The sequence below is a fragment of the Zootermopsis nevadensis genome, unplaced genomic scaffold, assembly GCF_977971745.1.
Source record: "Zootermopsis nevadensis isolate Lab colony 2312 unplaced genomic scaffold, Znev_1.0 Znev_ptg000020l, whole genome shotgun sequence".
Classification (NCBI taxonomy): domain Eukaryota; kingdom Metazoa; phylum Arthropoda; class Insecta; order Blattodea; family Termopsidae; genus Zootermopsis; species Zootermopsis nevadensis.
Window position 1 is genome coordinate 3,736,121 of NW_028259152.1, and position 21,162 is coordinate 3,757,282.

At 36.5% G+C, this 21,162-nt stretch overlaps 1 protein-coding gene across 6 annotated transcripts in view; it reads right to left on the reverse strand.

Annotated features, from left to right (window-relative positions):
* Positions 1-21,162, reverse strand: part of Synd (protein kinase C and casein kinase substrate in neurons protein Synd) — a 63,163-nt gene that overhangs the window by 5,650 nt on the left and 36,351 nt on the right. For 3 of the 6 annotated variants that reach the window (XM_022086912.2, XM_022086911.2, XM_087352152.1), the window contains exons 2-8: positions 11,434-11,675; positions 10,857-11,005; positions 8,218-8,406; positions 6,950-6,961; positions 5,317-5,543; positions 4,304-4,424; positions 2,736-2,837 (exon numbers count right to left, since the gene is read on the reverse strand). In XM_022086912.2, coding sequence (XP_021942604.1) covers positions 2,736-2,837; positions 4,304-4,424; positions 5,317-5,543; positions 6,950-6,961; positions 8,218-8,406; positions 10,857-11,005; positions 11,434-11,647 — 1,014 coding nt within the window. In that variant the 5' untranslated portion in view covers positions 11,648-11,675. Of the gene's footprint in view, positions 1-2,735; positions 2,838-4,303; positions 4,425-5,316; positions 5,544-6,949; positions 6,962-8,217; positions 8,407-10,856; positions 11,006-11,433; positions 11,676-20,513; positions 20,537-21,162 lie in introns of those variants that run through there. The other 3 variants (XM_022086914.2, XM_022086916.2, XM_022086915.2) reach the window with 3 other exon arrangements.

Consider the following 21,162-nt stretch of genomic DNA (forward strand, 5'->3'; position numbering starts at 1 on the left):
CTGCTTCAAACAGAGTTTCTGCATGACTGATAATTGGAATATATGCCAGGATAAATCAGTTATCCAAGTGATATGAAAACACTAGCAGTCCAAGTATAAAAATCTTATGAACGAAAGGAATTTTTAAGTATTTATCAGCCCTAATACACCCTGATCAATCCTCAAATAATGTTCAATCACTCGTAAATAAAACACTATGTGAAATCAATACATATTGTACTGAAAATGTTACCTGTAAGGATGTTAGAACTAGAACTGTACAACTGGTGCTGAACGTCACAATCATCAAGCCACATGCAGCATTACCACACAGATAGTAACACATACAGTACCTGACATCTTATGCATGAAACTGCATTCTCTCTTCACATTCTACTCATATTTATACTGCACAAAAATATTCCCAAAAGTTATGGAGACAGCAAAGACCTCTGATGAACTTCTACCAGACTACATGCTACAACCCAGAAGACAACCATCTTCTTACCAACAAATCTCAACATTTCTGTGTAGCTGGGTTGAACAGCCCTGACAATGACTATCCCACATTTTCGGCAATCTGTCAGATGGGAACAAGCTTCTTGCTAACCTCAACTAGCTGTCATTACAGGATAATATGGCATCTGATTTTACCAGTTTTCTCAGATATTTGTTAGAAAATTACCAAATTTTAAAAAGGAATCCATTCTTGTAAACACACTGTTGCAAAAATAAAACAGCATACAAATAAGGAGAATAAATGGAAACAATCTTATTAAACCACATGACAATTCCTGCACCTGGGATAAAAATGTTCAGAACACACAGGAATATTAACTGTGTGCAGTCAGCTAGTAGGAATACAAATTATTAAATGAAGTTTTAAATTAAATATTTGTTTTATGGAACTCCACAAAAAATGGAACTGTAAGAAAATGAAAAATCTGTGGCATCATCACTTTAGCATCAATTCAAGGATTTTGAGAAGACTGGGTCATGAAACATTAAAACTATTATGTGCCAAAATCATCTCACATTACGTCACTGATATGCCTATAAACAAGTTTACATTCATAGAATTAGTGAAGCTGCAGCTGCCCCTTTCAGTAACTGACAAACATCAAAGACCGACTCCAATATAGAGGAATCTTGTAAATTTTCCCCCTAATTATTTACATGGTACTTAGATGTTGTAATTGTGTGGTAGAAGGACTAGATGCCTGAAGGATGATACTACAGTGAAACCTCTATCCTTCGTTCCCGGAACTATCGTTTTCCCGGATACATCCCATATAAAATAATGTTGTATTTTCCCGCTTCTATCGTTCCTCGAACTATCGTTTTATCGCATCGATCGTTCAAAAATCTTAGTCCCGGCCCACAATTTTCCCGCAATGATCGTTTCTGAGAAATTAAAATGCTGGGTTTTGAGATAAATTAATACCGAAAGACGCACAATGTTTTTGGAATACACAGCGGTAACCTGTTATGTCGCCCAACCAGCACAGATTCTTTTGGAATGAGGGGTCAGCGGTGCAGGGGTGATAGTTGGAGAGAATGGCGGTGCCCAATGTCAGAAATTTTACGAGTTTAATTAGGGTGCACTCATATTTCGTTCCAGCGATGCCAGATGGCATGTGCAGTGTGAATTTCTTCACAAATGCTTATAAGTACAAAGGAAAGGCGGGCGGCACTTTTCATTCTTCTGGTTCATCTTGTGTCTTCTACAGCTACGTTTCGTTGAGTTCGGTCTTAAGAGTATTTCCATTCTTCCTGTTATTGTCCGCGAAGGGGGTGGGAGTGGTGAGGAAGAGGAAGACGACGAATGCGAGCCCGAAGCTGTGCCGAGTTTTGCCGAAACATTAGCAAAGGTGAAGTCGTTCTTTTATGTGCATAATATTAGTGAACGTGACGAGGAAAACTTTTTGAACGTGGAAAGGGCTCTGTTTGGCCTAAAACGTAAAGTTTCGACAAACCAGTTGTCCATTAAAGACTTTTTTGGTAAAAAGAAGTAACTTTGAAAGAGAAACATTGTTTTTTTTTAAAAAAAAATTAATGCTTTCCCGCAACTATCGTTTTCCCGTATTCATCGTTTTTATTTCCCACCCCCGCCGAAAACGATGCATCGAGGTTTCACTGTATATGGAAGAGGTGCAACAGTACTGAATTTTATTCACTTTGTCTCTCATTGGAAACATTCAGAGACTTTCAGTTGATCACATATTATCCTTATATGTTCACTGTAGTACTGGAAGACAGAATTTGGAAAAGCTCGACTGTGGTATTTATGGTCTGTTAACTGTGAACAGTACAATATTTAATAAGAAGAAATGTCACAACACTCTCAACACTTATCACAGGAACTGAATCTTAATAAGAAAATGTTATGGGTTATGAAGCCATGTGCTCAAGTCCTGAAGATGAAGACACTTATGTTTCTCCAAAACATTGGTATCTACCTAGGAGTACACACAGAACCTCAAATCTCACAGAATTTTAACCTATCTCTGAATCAGATATTCTAGTAATTTACTGTAATGGCTATAAACACGTGTAGTTTGTGTCTTGAGACATCACAGTGTGTTTCACAAATGACAGGAAAAGGTCATACCATGTGCTCACTAATGGATTTAGTCTTTTCAGTCAATGTGTACTGCTCTAAGTTTTTACATATCCTACAAGTAATATCCAAATATTTAATAAAAATTAATTTAAACACTACTACAAAACTAAAAGAATACAGAAAGGCCATTTACATGCAAATCTTCTCCAACAGGGCGTTGATTGATGAGCATGATTCCTGGGATAGCTTCTTTTGACCTGCCCTTGGCAATATCCCTGAACTCCTCTGTGTATTCCTGTGGGTGGGAAGAAACACACAACATGCAATCAGCATATCATCTTCCTACCTGCTTCCACTTGATTTCCTTTTGGATTGGCACCACATCAAATAAAGGTGACATCTTCATGCTACAACCACATTTTAAACCAAATTCCTACACGAACTTTTAAACATGTAATAAATACCAACAGTTGCCTCTGAGCAGCATCCCAGCTACACCCAAATATGTCTTAATAAATTTCCAACCACAAATATGAAGATGGCAGTTAATTTTCCCATTAATAACAAAATTAAACCTCTTTAATTCAGAGTTAAATTAATAGTCGTAACACAAACCTACTGTGTGTCATCCAGGAAATGACTAACGTGGCTGAAGAGATTTGCAGAATTGTTAATCAACATAGTTGATCAAATTAAGCGAAATCATCAAACACCCGAATAAGCAAAGTATGCATTTTCCATGGATATTTCAATAGGAAATTTCAAGTTTTTATTTTGGTCAAAATGTAGATCATATTCTTCTGGGTTGAGAAACCATGTAATCAACTTGGTATGTTCCCCTGAAACATTGGTAATCACTTACAATACTGCATGGCATACAACCCAGAAGACTATGATGCATAATATTTCTCAACAACCTCACAGAAACATGAAACATGTGGTAATTTAAAGATAATAAATTTCTTTCATTAAATTTACTGCATTTTAGACAACGTATTTGTCACAGATGATTATTACTGCAGTTTCTTTTATAATTCGGCTCAGCAAATAGAATCAAATGATTTGTTCCCTTTTTATTCATACACATTATGTGAAAACTTGAAACTTGAGCTGGTTACATGGGATACTGTTACAGTGTTGGCTCAAATTTATTGACATGGTGAGGCACAATGTAAGTTGTTATACACATTCAGGCCTGTAAGTTTATAACAAAGATCAGCTGTGACAAATCATTACAAAAAGCCTATAAATCAATCCCAAATGACATTCTGAAAATCTCAAATCAGTCATCAATGCAACTCAGTCTCATGTTATTAAAACAGGTAAGTATACTTGAAACAAAATTAGAACAAGATGACATCATCACAGGACAAAAGTACACAATGTCAAACATAATGCAAACTCAAAACTTACAGTACCTGAGTCATGGGAGAAAAAAAATGCTTAAAATTACATTGAGACAATGTTACAGGACATTCCACATCCTTCATTAAATAAAGCCTCTCTCTCAGGGATAAAAATTAGGACTACTAACTGCATACATGAATGTACTGCCACTGCATATTAATTTTGTTCTGAATTATAACACAGTGTTCTTAGTAAAAACATAAGTATACCCATGCAAGCAACATAGTTAAAAAGAATCACAATGCCTTAAGTAAATACTATCAATTTTAAATACAAAACAAATGTATACCACAATAACAGACAACATTAATACATGACAAAGAATATATTTTCCAACATTAAAATGTAGCTCACCTCAAAGTATGGCCAATTCATGGCCATGTTAACACCGTACATATTGGACCACCATTTTAGATCCTTCTCATGATCTGCATTGTTTACTGTATGATAGAATTCTTCATAGATTTGAGGAAGACTGTAACAAATTTTAATTCAATGAGCATCTACTTAACCAGTCAAGTAGGGACACCATTTTAACACATCATGCACTATTTTTATCGTGGGAGTATGACATCTGTGGATGTCACGCCTATCCACAAAACCTTTCCAGTTAGTTCTAAGCGAAGATTATTAGTGACTAAAAGCAGTCCCAAATTAGAATTTTTGCTGGTCACATAAGGCAGGGTCTAAAAATATAGTATTTGCAAGATAATGAATACAGTGATATCTCTGAGAAAGAATGAAGTTGTGGATTGTATTAGTGTTGTTGCAAGTGTGAAAATGTCAAGTAGTCAACAAAGTGACAGCTATGAAGATGAACATAGTCAGTGAAAACAATGACATGCAGCATGACACATGAACAAAGATTGGCGCCAAGCAACCACATTTTCCATTTAGTAGGAAGCCTGACCTCTGATTCAGATGATTTTAATACCCCACTGGAACATTTTATTACACCTGAAATTGCCAAAATAATAAGCAGAGAAAGAAGGAGAAAATGTAGTCATCTACAAAAACAAACTGGTAATTCATATTTCAAGCAGTTGATTCATAATTATATAATGAAAGACCAAGATATTGAATTTCAATTAATGTCCAAATTAAATAGCTGTTGTAACAAATTTAAAAATCAGGCAGATAATTTGGAAATTATCACCAAAGTGGTTAAAATAACATTCTCTATTTCAAAGTTTGCAAAATATATACCTGTAAATTACTTTTAACAAGCATATGATTCTACTATCACTTCCCTTCCAAAGGTGTCTTCTGTTACACACTACTCTCACATAATTCCCTTCTAGTACTCTTTTTTTAAATTTCATGTCTTGCACTCCTCAAAATGGTAGTAACAAAAACCATGAACTTACACAGGATCTTGTGAAATGTTGAGACATTTGTGAATACTGAACATAATTTCCTTGAAAAACTGCAACCTCTGTGCTTCCATGTCTTGGCACTTATCAAATACAACAGTCATGTCTTCCATATATTTAGGGTTATATCCATTTATTTCATCTAAAGCTGCATCATATTTCTCCTTAGCCTTCTGAACATCGTCTTTAGACTTCTGGACACGGTCTTGCATTTTCTTCACCTGCAAGAATTTAAAACAAGAAAAATATATATAATGTGACACCATTATTACTGTTAATGGCTTAATTTCAGCTATATATTTTGGTAATCCGACATTTGTTCAAATAATTTTTTCCATACTTTCAATGGACATTGCAACAGAAAGACATAATGTTTGTCATATTAATGGAAGTTCCAGTTACATCTTTAATATTCGTAACCTTTTGAAGCCAAAGATCATCTAAATAATATTTAAGGATTCAGATCCTACCACAAAGAAAATACAATGTATTTCCATTACAATGCTGAATTGGTTAATGCTGTTTGGCAAATAAACACTTTGCCTCGAGCATTGTACAAAAACCAAAAGTACAGTACATGGGCAAAATGCAATTATTGACTGTCAAAGCAGGTGGTACATATAGTAAAAACTGGACTTTAAAGGATCAGATGAGATACAACAAGAACAATATGCTGTATTCAACCAGTTTCTTGTCATAAAGTTGAACAAGATTGTAATTTACTAACTATGTTTCAACATAACTGAAGTAATTTTCAGTGTCAATATATTGATGCTTACTATGAAAACTGCCTATATAATTTATAAATAAAGCACAGAAAAACATATAAAACATAACTATGATTCCCACTAATTACTTATGTTAAAGATTACTGCAGTTAACAAATATGCTCACGCACATGCACACTTACATACAAGTGTTTTTGCTGTCACATGTAAAAGCATATATTACATTGTTAAGGTAACTTTTATCTTAAATCTATGTATCTTGATATGTGGCCACACCTGTGAAAACTAGCAATTTTCCTCAAATGGATTATTTCATCATGTCTGTTGATTTTGCATTATTATTGTTGTTGCTGTTGTTATTACTTCATAAATGTTTGTTGCTCCTTTTTCTTTACTATGCATTCACAACTACAAGCCTTGCAAATCGGTGTATTAGCTTCTACCCGTTTGTCATATATTTAAGGCGACCTGACAAATCTCTTTCAAACATGGCACCATGAGACCATCCATTACATGACGTGCACAAGGATACTTTTAGGAAAATTATATATGCTAGTAAACAAATTTACATAGCAGGAATTTTGTGACTCATATATTTACTGCAACTACATACTTTCACCACTGGCTAAACACAATGGTTACATATTTGTGTTTCAATAGACTCTTCTCTTGTCTCAAGTGTGTCAGTCATGCTACTCATGCCATTTAGTCAGCATTCCTTCAACTTCCATAAAAGCAAATTAGAAACTTAATCTCTTCTTGACAGTTTATCTATGTTTACGATCATTAATCAAACCAACATTAGATGATGTCTTATTAATCAAAGCACACATCAAATGAGTAACTATTGTGTTAGTGAGGCAATGTTATTTTTTAATGAATGTAACTGATTTGCTTACCATGGCTGCTTTCTGTAATAAAATAAAAACGTTAATTGTTGATAATGAACAGAACAAGTTTATACACAAAGACAGTAACATTTTAAATAATTCTAAACAATTATTTGAAAGTACAAACATTATTTCATTCCATGTTATGGACAGTCTCTGTTAAGAAGAGAACAGAATACGGGTATGGTCTAGATGTGAAATGCATCTCCCCTTAAAATTTGGCAATGTCTGCATTAATGTGTCTCATGATACAGTTAATACAGCCACCTTTATAAGAAAATTTCTACTTTATGACTTTATTGCTTAACTGTACGAGGAAATCACTCTTAAATATTGACATTAAAAGGATTTATTATGGCTTCTCATTCGGTTTACAATTACAAATATAAATTATTAATCAAAAATTATGGTGCAATGTACAACCACTTTTTGGTGTATTTACAATGGGAAGTTGCAAAAACAACTCTTAGCTTCACAGAATCCATCAGTCAGTCTGCAATATAACTTAAAAACTGCTGAATGGTTTTAATGAAAAGTGATATTGTGGTGTTTTGCTAATATCTGCAGAAAAATCCCCATTCTGGTTAAAAGCAGGCAATAATAATGGACACCACAGGAAGATCAACCATCAGGGCATTTGTCTTTAGCATAACTCATCAAATATTTGTAAGAGTAAAGAATGTCTTGACCAACCGTTGTAGGTAAAAATGAAACATTTGATGCACATAACTGAGATAATTAGAAAAAAAGAAAATACTTTTATGCTTCTGTAATCTATTAACTGAGAATATTGGACTGATTTAGATAAAATTTTGTAATGAATATGCTCATCTGCCCCACCTATATCATGTTATTTGTTAAGAGATCATCAAAATCTAGCATTCATAACCTGAAAATTTGGAGGCAATAAAAAGAGTGTATGTTTCACAACTGTTATGCTGCACACATTTCCTAACTTGTATTAGAGAGGCACTTGTAACATACATAGCAAGTTAATACCTTGAACCAGTGTTTTCATATTCAATTTCTTGTACATGAGGAAAGCCACCTTAGACAGAAATATATCTACATGGTATTTTATAAACCAAAGGATTACAAGACCAATTCCCTGAATGCTGATAATGATCAAGAAAGCATTATAGCAGCTGAACACTTTAACACAAGGTTAATTACTTTCGGCATTGATATGATCTGTCAGACACCAAAAGATCAGCTTTTATTACTTTTGTACTGTGCCATATGATCCAACTGAACATGAAAAGTGAAAATATACATACCTGATCTGGTGATAGGGAACTATCTGCTGATGCATTCCTTTCCTGATTTGAGGCTGACTTCTCAGTTTTACATGCAGTATGATAGTCTACCTTGGTTTTGTTCACTTTCGCTAACAATTTTGACCATGGCTTCTGTGCCTTTTTAAACGAATCTTCCATTTCTTTCCTTTCCTTTATTTGAATCATTGACTGAAAAACAAAGACAACACAGATCAGTAATTCTGTTCCATTTCTCTAAGACTATTAACACATGACGTTCTGAAAGCAATCATAACTGAAAGATACATCAACAAAAATTAAAAGCCATCATTCCTATAAATACTTATGTTTGAGGACTAAATATATATTGGAAACATCTTCATTATACAAAGGATTTCTTCAACCTTTAACATATGACTTGGCTACAGACAGGGGTCAACAAATGTTGCTCCAGTTTACCAGTTACAGAAAAATTCTATTTGTCAGACAATTTCTCCATAAGAACCATCAAGAACAAATGTTGACAACAAGCAACTGACTAGTACAGTGGAGGCAGTCACTACTAGCAGCATTTAGCATCAACACAAATGGAACAAAGCAATGTATCGTTCAAACAATGATATAACTGGTGAACTGTATTTCACTATAATCTTTATACCACAACCACATTAACCACAGTCCTCATACCCATGCCACATACAAAGTTACTGTTCAATCAATGTCTGTGGAGAAATAAAACAGGAAAAAGAGGGAAAATTAATTAAATAAATTTAAAAAATTTCACTCATTAGCCTTCATTTTTCACTGGTCATGGGCAAACAGGTAAGTGGGTTTGCTGAGCCACAAGTATAGAATACAGGTGACGCACCTGCTTCTTCAGACACACAAGACAAATAGTGAAGTGAAATTACCAACACTGTCACCTGCTGATAACTGAAAAGAAATTGAGTGTAATTTCAATATCACCATCAGCATTTAGAACCTTGTAAATATACTGAAACATATAGCAAAGAAACAGAAGGGTCATACATACTTCAATGGTTTTGCTATAAAATGTATCTGCTTTCAATCACAAGTTCAACTGAATTTCAGAGATGATGTATAAGATTTATATGCCTACAGAATCAGATGAGAGTTTTAGAAATGGATAAGCTACATACTACAGAGACCTACAAAATATGTAACACAGGAACTAAAATTTGTAAACTTTCCAGTCAGGCAGGCAGGTAAGTAGGTATTCTCTCACTCTATCTACCAGGTATAACTCTGGTTTTATTACATTAGGATAGCACCTCATAAAAAGTTGCCAAAAAATTTAAAGAAACATGCTTCTAATATATTCTGTGAGAAAAAACATCCAGGCTTAACACAGGACTGAACCTGTGCACCCACATTTCAAAGGGTATCATGCCACTGTACCTGAATCCACACAGGCAAATCTGTGCCTGTTCTGTGCTGCAGGGGAGCAAATCAAAATTCAGTAGCATGATATCATTACAATGCAGTCTGTCTTCTTGACCTATATAATTCTACTATTACCAGAACCATTAGACAGCCAGTAACAAGAACAATGTGTGTTCATTAAAAATAAGTTCTCAGTCATTTTATGTACAACAGTATTATTGTGTTTTACTGTCTGTCTGATAACAATGGTTAATTTTCAGAGATCACTGTGCAACAATGCAACTTAATACACCAAATTACTCAATAAAATCAAACTCCCACTGCCACTTCAACTACAACTTCATCATACCTGTTATTAAATGACAAGACAGTTTATAATTAATCTTCTTTGGTTCTGGTTTCTATTAACAGTCAAGGTAAAGTAGAATTTAAAATATGCAACAACTATCAACACAATCTTTGATTTGTGCTTACAAAATACATGCATTTAAATTCAACTATTATTACACACTTTTGAAATGAATCAAAATGTTTTTTAAATTCTCTCTAAAACAATGGAAAAGAGCATCTAGTACTGTAATGTTACTACCAGTTGCTGAATAAATGTCATCTTTCTCACCTCATGATGATACTGTAAGATTCTTGACATTTTACAGCCTCAAATTGCCATAACATGCTTTGGAACTAACGTCGCAGTTACATACAAATATGGTACATCTTGTATTAACAATAAACTGTATCAATTAAAGTTCACATACAGCTATGTAATAAAGCTAAATTTTCATCAAATTTTATTAAGTTCAGTATTCTTTAAGAGCATGAATATTGTGTAAGACTTGAGGTTCTCACAGCGGTGAGTATGAAGATTTCCGTCTTCTGGGTTGTTGCACTGTGTAGTCTGGTCGATGTTAACCAACGTTTAAAAGGTCATACTGCCTCCGTCGTCAGGGCGATGATGGAGGCAGTATGACCTCTGAAACGTTGGTTAACATCGACCAGACTACACAGCGCAACAACCCAGAAGACGGAAATCTTCATGAATATTGTGGCTTATCATGTCAGAATTAATTATTTACTAAATCTACACTAACGACTGTGCTACTTTAGCATGGTAAAAATATCATGGCCCTTCAAATTACACAGTTTAATTTTATGAACTTCCTTGAGAGCTATATTCCTGTACATACACAATAATCAAGTATTAAAATACAAAGTCCCATCAAAGCACAGTGCAGTTAACAAGATTGTACGCCTACCTTATGATATGTGTCTTTCTGCCATGTTTTAACTTGCTGCACAACATCATTACAGAGATTGTCCCTGACCTTCAAGTGCAGGTCACACAACCTGTCTGCCTCACCCAAAACTCCTTTCCAAGCTGCTTCTGTTGTGCCATACTCCGGACCTAGTAAAAACCAAAGAAATGTACTGATCTGTATTAAACAAATGGCTAGTCTGTATCGATACATGCCTTACTTTAGTACTCTGATTATGCTAGCAGTGAGTTTTCTTTAATTAATTTTGAGAGTATCACTGGTTCACTTGGTAGGTATCCAACTACAGACTGAGCCCCTCCAGCATTTTAAGCCCTTGCATGCCTCTTCATGCAGTGTTTTGGTTCTCTTCTCACAATTTCAACAATATGCAGCAAAGTAGTTTGCATACTGTATGGATAACTTCAATTTACAAAAATAAATTCTTGGTTCTAAACTGCATTAAATTGTAATTATATCATATGTGGAAACATTCAATTTTTGTTAAATGGACAGTTGCTCAAAATTTGGATAAGAGCTACTTTGCAAAAGTCTCCTAAATAAACGAAGGTTTGAATACCTTTTTCAATCAGGTCATTCCATTTCTTGGACCATCCCTTCAAGCTCTTTGCATATGCCTTCTCAATATCAGCTCTTTCTTGGATGAGGGTCACAAGGTCATTACACAGTCTGTATCCATCTTCAATCCGTTTTGTTGTTCGTTTATAGTTGCCAGGTTCCCAGAATGAGTCACTGGTTGCTATTAACATGTTGTCATCGCTGTGGTGAGACATTTTCTCGAAAAATCACCCCACAGTCCACCTGGAAAAAAATTCATTGGCAGTTCTTTGTCATTAGTTTTTATGCAGCAATGACACTTTAATGTAACTATTATGTACTGTATATCCAGGTTCCTCATATTACATCATATCCTACCTGCCAGTCTTTACTAATGCTGGGATATGCTAGTGATACTTTTGTGCAGTAGTTGCATTTCAGACATCTCACTACACAACTACAGTACCCTGAGGATGACGGCAAAGATGGTTCTAAAAATGCTGGCTTTTCTCCATTAAACCACTTTACACAGCTGGTAGCCCGAGAAGAATTCATTATACTCTCACTTATAGATTCAGGAATGGGTCTACTGATTTTGCTATATTAAGTCTCTAGAAGATCAGCAACAAAAGTGTGAATCTGTTTAATAAATTCAATGCTGTATTGCAAGATTAAGTTTCACTGACATAACCTAAGTAAAAAGTAGATGCAAAACATTTTATGGTAAATCTGTTCCTACAATCTTCAAAACATATTGCATTTACTAATTTCAAAAGCATTCGGCGCCACATTCTAAAACGGAAATTACATAAATGAAGAATTGTGTCCTGTGCACTTACAAGAAGGCATCTTTGCTATTTCAACACACCGCTGTCTAAAAACATCATCCCGTCATGAAGTTTATGAAACAGAACTAGATACTTTGTGTGTGTATGAAATGTTAAAGCAGTCACTGTTTGCTGATCTTTGTGATAAAGTAATGGAGATCACAAGATTTTTTAGATGAAACCCACGAGTAGGTATGTAATTCATTATTCTGACAGTTACAAGGAATTTCTGCAAGAACTGTTGTACATACAGCCCATATTAGGATTAAAAACAACTAAAGAGCGCATCAGGGCCTGATGAAAACTCAATTGCAACTATTCTACACTAGTAACCAGTAAGAGGGTCAAGAGTGCGAAATCAAACATCTTCAGATAAAATCGGGAATAATTATATGCAAATAAAATATATTCACCCAGATTATAACATCCTGCCACGAATAAATCTGTCATCTACAGCAAATTTATTTTACAGGAACAGTTGGGTCACTTCATCGTTATTCAAGTTTCCGCCTTATGAGTAGACAACCCATACGACACGCCAGATTGATGGGTGGCGAGCGGAACAGGTATAACTGTAACGGAGCAATTCTGCACTGAAGGTTTTGTATCCTGGCTCTTGAACCTTACAAAACAGCAGAGTATCTCCACATGAAGCGCCAACTATGAACGCTGCTTTTAACTATTTCCTCAAAAAGAAAGTCATCACACCTAAAGCATTAATCTAATATGTAGGCTACTGTACTTCGTCTCGCTTTCACAGAACCGACAAACTCATCGCAAGGGGCTTTTCTATCATTAATTCGGGGTATTAATAATTCCTGCTTAAACCTGCGCATGTAACATGCTCCTTTATCTACCTTGATACATTAAAAGTATCATAATCACAACACAGAACATCACATCGAAAGAAACTCCCGTACCAACTTCTACTTCATGACTGACAAAACAAAGGTAAAAACGGCTTCATACAACAGATTTTAAATTCCGTCTTCAGATATTACAATGGGGGCCTCTCACTGTTTCAGCAACTAAACTGCTCAACCCAGAACTATCCCTGACCCACACAACGGCTGCTAAGTACTGAAGACGTGAAGGAGAGGTCCTTCACATGGTGATCTTCACGTTAAATAAAGTGTGTGATGAATTTCAAGCATCACACAGCACGGTCAGTTAAGAGAATCAATTAACATCCATTTCGGGGACAGAAACCCGATGGTACAGTTCGTAGCCAATACGAGTACTACGTCATCGCCAGATACAGCACGAAATGAAAATTCGTCCACACAGTCCAATCACGTCCAACACATTTAGGCCTGCGGGAAGTTCATGTATTAGATTGTTCTGATTTATTTCGTCTTGTAACTATTCTATATAAGGTAAAGCTAGCAGAGATTGCGCGGTAGGAGAGTTTGCGCATGTCTAAATTCAGGTGGAAGGGGGTAAGATGTGCGTACAACAGCGTGAGGAGCAGTAAGCACATCACTCGTAGAGGCTTCAGTTAAATTTACGTGTCGATGCAAGCTGTTCTCTGTGTTTTATTGCCAATTTTCTGCTTGTTCTGTAGAAGGTGAGGGCTTGAATTTTCTGGAATGTTTCGTATATTTTCATAAGAAATGTTTCACCTCTAAATAATTGCAAATAAAGTATTTTCTAAGTTAGTTCTTTGTTGAGACTAGTGTTTCATGCTGTTGCGAGTCACTGTGGAAATTTTCATGCCGATCACGTGGGTGCGCAATCTTCCCTACCCAATGAGTATAGTTGGCGCTTGCGCTAGTTAGAGTTTGCGCAGGATTTTCATTTGTTTCAATGGGAGGAGAGATTAAAATAAACTTGTTCACTCAATTAATTGCAAAATCAAACAAAAATGAAGTATGTTCTTTGTGTTTTCATCCTATCTACTGCCTTTAACTGTATTTTACATAAGTTAAGAAATAAAATAGCATAAAATGACACATGCAATTCCTAGTTTGTTTTCGGAGCTGTTTTTCTAGCGCAGAGTATTACTAATTATATTTTTGGCATTTCTCCTTATAGGTCATAATGCCAAACGTTTATGTGAGAAAGTCTAATAAAGGGTCTTGGTCAGAGGGGGATTTGCGACGAGCTATAGAAGCTATAAAAAATGACTCTCTCACCATACGCGCTGCAAGTAGAAAATTCAATATTCCTGAATCCACCTTGAGAATTAGGCTAAAGAGAAATGTTTTTGGAAAGCTTGCTTTGGGTCCAGATTCGCAACTAGGTGTCGATACGGAAAAGAAATTAGCCCATCTCTGTCGGACTGAGTCCACCATGTACCTCTCAGAACATATTTTGCCATATTTAGCACAGTTTCCTCCGTTTTATGCAAGTTAAAAAAAATCAAAACAGTTCATAATAGTAGTTGAATTTATACAGCTTAGTGGTATTTAAATAGACTTGCAGAGAGCTGTAGTAGTAATTAAAAGGGACCGCAAAGGGTTAATATTAGTAATTAAGTACGTTTGTTGTTTGATTCAGTTTTTTGTTTGATTAAGTGTGTTTCTCCTCCTGACTTACAATAGGCCGACTTAACTTTCCTAAAATTACGAAGAATAATATGTGTGCTTTTGAGTATAAACAGTCGGATACAATTATCTATTTATTTTTTATAATAATAAAACAATTTCTTTTTTTATTAACATTACTATTCATTTTCTGTAATAATAAAGCTTCTAATTCATTTTATAATAACAATTTCTAATAAAGTTTGATCGAAATAAGTAATTCAAACCATAAACCATCTCACCTACCCATTTGCGCAATCTCACCTACCCGGTTAGGAGAGATTGCGTAAAATCGAATGTCTGAAAAAACTGCATTATCTTATCAAAAATTGAAAAAACAATCGGAATATTGTTCATTAAATATGCCTAACATACCAAAGAACACATGTGTACACTTATTTACGAAAATAGATAAACATTCGATTTTTAGTGATTTTTTCCCGAATTGTGAGCAATCTCTACTCGCTTTACCTTAAGCGTTAACAAGTCGCAAATTCTTAATGGACTCAATATAAACAGTAACAGCTGATGATTTTTTGGTATTTTCACGTTCTGGTGTGAGCCCGTCCCATATCATTCTGTTTAGACTTTCAGCCCGACTGCTGGGCAAGTGCATGAACGACCCAAGAAGCGCCAATCTCCTTTGACACGTTAGTGCAACTACGACCTACGTGATGTGGATAGAAGACCCTTACAATGTGTACTCCAGGGAGTACACCTTTCCAACAGATCCTCTGAACCTCCTATATTGAGAGGCTCCTGTATAACACACTCTTATCGTAACTAAATTAAATGATAACACACAAACAAATGATCAATCACATCAAATCTCCAGCCATGTTTATCGCCATACCAAATGTCGTAAGTCTGAAACTAGGGAAGAGAAAATCAGCACAAAGCTGATGAAACTGTAGGAGGAGCTTTAAAATTTGTGGGTTTTACCAGATATAAATCGGGCGACCAAATGAAGAGTGAAGAGACAGATGGGTCAAGAAGTACACATTCCAAAAGCCAGAAACGCATAAAAAATTTAAAACGGAAAACTTGAAAGAAAGAGGCTACTTGAAAGACCAGTGGCAGTCTTGCAAACACGGCAACGGACTTTCATTTTCATGAAAAACAGGTAAATTCTTGACAGGATAAGCGACTATTAGCTTCTGAAAAGAGCTCTGTCCCACCGCGTTTTCGTTCGTTAAATGTAAAACCTACGAGTAACACACAATCTGTCATGAGTAATCATCGCCCTGTTGGAGGTGGTTAGCACTCTGAAACGTCGATCAATGTACGCTGGGCTACGCGTCACGACATCCCAGAAGACATTCTCCTATTTGTCGCCGTGTGAGCCTGAAATCTCACGACTCAGGGAGCTGTATACAATCAGAACTGAACAGGACTTCCAACGCTTTAACAGCGTTTGCGACCAAGGAGGGTTTTTCTCGTAGCAGGCTTGTTTTTATATGCATTCACTTTACTTAACGCAGTGAACACGCCACCTAGCAACTTCTCTGCATCCACGCCGTCTGTTGTACGCACACAGTGAACAGCTTTCTTTGAGCTATGGCACTCGGACATTGGAACCAAAAGTGTACTTTGAGTCTTTCTGGCCCATCCGAGTTGTCACTCCCTAGACCTACAAATCCAAAAATCACGCAAAGTCAAACACCAGTTGCTAATGTCTACTCAACCCCCTTCCAATTCAGAAACCATTTACAATTTTATCTTAATGTTGTCTGAATTAATTAACATATAATGCCTGTCTAATTATGTAATTAAACGAGCAAGGCGATATTATATCAGAATCTTGGTCGGCGAGGCCATCCGCATTACTGCGCAAAGCCATCACATCACGCACCGGTCATTACTGCACACTGTGGTCGTTTAGCTGGGAAATTATCTGCTTATCAGGAATTAAAACTGTTATAATATTTAACTCCATTATTATTTGAACATGTCGACTGATTCTTCGATAATAAACAACGCTTATACAACTACTGTACAATGGTTATGAAGAGCCTAGTAGCAGGATGATTCCATTTTCTCTAGAAATGGCAATGACAGTAGCTGCATAATTTAAAAGGCCAGCATCATAAAAAGTCGACCTTACTGATATCGAGAAGTTCCCAACACCATTTAGTGTTGCTGGCGGGAGAGAATTACAAGGTTCGTATAAATAAAGGTTAGGAGCTCATCACATGACCTTCATACCGACTCTCGTAAAACTAGCCAAACAGCTCGAAAGTTACTCAAGTTGAATACAAAGACTGACATGCGAATACGTATAGGCATACCACAAACATCCCATCCTGTACGGAACACGAAAATCAGGGTAAAAATGGCACACAGATGGAAGGGAACGTAATAAATACAGCGACAGAAATAAAATGCAACGCAACTGCGCCTGCAATGCTGAAAGCAATTAAACTGATTTACCAAGACGAACCAAATGCCATGATGGCCATTTCTACCTTCGTGTCTTATGGTCAATCCCAACACACGAGTAATGGAACACGAAGTAAACATAAACATTTCGCAGTCAATATTTCTGATTTAAAATTCAAAGCACACACCTGGACAGTGTAGAAAGAGAGTAATGGAGTATACCAACACAGAACAGACGAAAAAATGTAGTTCCTTAAAACATTCAACACACCTCAGAAGTAGCACGCAGTAATGTAAATGATTCCACGTCACACAAGCAGCATGCAAGTTTCCTTGACACAACACTATTATGGGCTTGTACGCTCATAACCAACATACCACGCTTTACGCAATCACCTGGCACTCCGTTTCTGCGACGGAACTCAACGATACTGTGTGGGATTCGTTTCATTCCAACTTTTAACAGAGTTTATAGAGTCTGCCATAGAATACCAAGCAGTGTCTGAACCTTATAATTCTCGAAGCGGTACATGGACTACAATGACTTAAGTGGATCTACGTTAAAATCTGCATGCTTGTGGGCCACGACACGTTCAGGGGATGCTTCATGGTTTCACCGAGTGCATTAAACCACCACCACCCCGTACCAGAACGACATAGAACAGTAGTAACGCCTGTGACTGTGAAGGACAGTACAACAACAGAATGACGAAATCGATTACGTAAGTCTCAAGGACGGAAAAGGTATCTGAATAACAAAATTTACATGTCACTTTGTTAAACACGGGATCGGCCTGTATGTGTGGGCATAAGAACGGAAATGAATTTGAACGGATATTAAAATCTGGAACCTGCCCCTGGTGACTTCGTAAATATTCTGGAAAGTTGTACCAGAAAAAAAATGCAGCTGGGAAACAGCGAACACGTGGTATTCCGATGTTAAGTAAAAGTTCTTGAAATGCCCTTCCTCATGACAAAAGAGAAACTGAATCTGATAAGAACATACAACTACCTACTTAACATACTAAAGTAAAACAGACAACTGCCAAATTGTTTCCATCAAACTGAAAGAACTCGAGCTGTAGATCTTATCAGTACAGCATACACAAACAGCCCATCTCGAATACAAACCTTGCAGTCGGAAGACTAATAACACTAATCCAAGAAGCTGATATCGATTTTGCCTAAATAACTTTACTGAACAATGTGAATTTAATGCAAGAAGATCTCTGTTAAGGCGTTTCTTAAATTCTGAACTAGCACTGCACTGAAGTGAGTCAAAACTTTAATGAGTCCGATGTCTTAAGTCTGGCTGTAACCAAGCAACCGCGGCCGAATTACCTTTGCAATTTCAAAATAGGTGATGTACACGAACATTAAATTGTGACCGGTTGTTTCAATTAAGTTTAGTTCATTGTACGGGCCCAAATAAACTTTTACGTACATTTCTTATCAAATCAGCACACTTTAATTAAAATGTAATCGCAAAGGATACTTCTATACTGGTACTGCGTGTACTACACGTAAGCTAGATACACTTTCAATTCACTGCCATCTTCTGAATTCTTTATAAACTGATACAGGATTAGCTATTTCTAATACACAGACACTGCCATGTGTTGGCATTATATAAGGGCACAACTACATCTTGGGGGTATCTCGTCACATTAACCTGACAGAAAAACGTCTTGAACAAAAGTCGCACATAGGTACACACACAACACAATTTTTTTATCGGAATTTGCCTTACAATATCTATAAAGTGGGCGCAATCGAAAGTCTTGTCCAACTTCCTGCTATCGCCGTATCATCTATCAATGGTTTTTCTTTTGGACAGTGACACCGTGGACTTGCAGACAGATACCAAATACAGTCAAACCTCGGTTCACGAACGCCTCGGGATCACGAACAATTCAGTTTACGAACAAATTTTCCGAACACAAAGCGTCTCGGATGACGTACTGTGTCTCGAGTTACGAACACGCAAGCCGTCAATATCGTGGAGCGATAAGCTGGGAGTATCAGCGTCGGCAGTATTCGTAGAAGAATGATCCAGCATGGGGCCAAAGAAAGACAATGATAGCAGCGAAGTGAAAAGAAAAAATACCAATATCATGATAGATGTTAAGAAAGAAATCATAGCCAAACATGAAAATGGTGGTCGTGTCTCTGATCTTGCTACTTCTTTGATCCGTGAAATTTGTGCAAAATGGGGTGAGGTGCAATGTTTCGTGGAATGATATCACCCCGATAAAGCAGTAGTAAGCCGCAGCATAAACATTTTCAATGATAATGTCATGTGTCACTTTAGAAACATTTTAAAACTTAGACAAAAACAAATCACACTGGACAACTTTTTATTGAAACAGAGGCCCAGTGAGTCTGATGCAGAGTCGAGTGGTGCCAAGAGACAGAAAAAAGAAAAAGAATCCCCTTCCAAACTATAACATTTCACTTCCTCACCACCTTCCACTTACGCCGTCAACTCTCCTCCATACAGGTACGGTAAAACTAAATGAAGTTTTCGTCTATATTTGATCTGCTTAGTGTCGTGTTTATCTTTTTTGTGACAGATTTAATGGTTTCCATTGATTTTGTGTTAATAACTTGTGCACAAAGTACTGTTGTAAAATTTTAAATAAGCAATCATCTGGGGTCCAGGAACGGATTAATCCATTTTACATTAATTCCTATGGCGAAAATAGTTTCAGTTAACGAACATTTCGGTTTACGAACGACCTTCAGTAACGAATTAAGTTCGTGAACCGAGGTTTGACTGTACTTAGAATCTACCTACACACATCACTAACACCAGCAGCTTCATGCAATGCCATACAGAACCAGTACCGCTTCCCTGTGATAACTTCCATCTCACAACGCGCCGTGTGATTACAATCCACTGTATACAGGCAACCAAAGATAGACAGCTGTCCTGTACAAACGAAACACACCATCTTCATGCTACCGAACATTCGTGCTTTCTTATTTATGTGGTTTATTTAACGACGATGTCAGTATCTCAGACTGTATAACGTCTAATTTGAAAGGATGAGGAAGTGGTCGTGGCCTAATTTATGGCACAATCAAGGTATATGCATGGACAACTGCGGAAACCCACTAAAAACCTCAGAACAGGCAGTATCCGGTCTTGCCGGGACCTAGAGAATATGAAGGGAGGTATATTACCGCTCGGTCGGCGTCCCTTGCTTTAGAACTGAAGAGATATGACAAGAAACTGGAAATACCTTTATGACTAGCTTATTTTACGAACAAGTAAACAGCACGGTTACGCAGTTGGCATTTAGTGGAAGTGCTAATTACTGGTAGCAAAAGCTTTTAATACCAACTGTGCCCGGTCAACCGAAAATTACCCCACACGATACTGATGTCCACGGCGAAGTCTACTATCAAAATTTGTGATTCCTCGTTGTCGTCTCTCTTTTCTACTATAAATCTCTACTATAAAAATTTGTGATTCCTCGTTGTCGTCATCAAACAATGTCACGTTATTTGTTTACTCGGCATTGTTGTGTTGGTATAACAACACAACAATGCCGAGTAAACAAATAACGTAATAAATAAACAACTACCAAGCGAGTCGCATTACCACTGCTCCAGAAGCAGCACATCGCCTCCGAACAGCGACATAAAACTATTTAAGAAATGAAGAAAAGTGAAAGCAGACGTTATCAAGTATTTGAAACGTTATCAACTATTTGAAATACAAACTCCAATGAGGTAAACTAATACTCATTCGATATATTTCGATTACGAAAACTATTATGATCGATTTGCAAGGGTGGGGCTGGACGTAAAAAGTTGACTGAACAAGAACAGTTGGCCTCTGAACAGCGACGTAAAGAACTACAACATCAGACCTATTTAACAAATAAAGAAAAGCGAAAGAAGACTTACATTGATAAACGAGACCATATTAACGACACACGTAGAAAACTTATTCGGCAAGAACAGAGGAGGAAAGAAAACAAGACGCTGAAAAAGAAAGTATTAGATATCAAG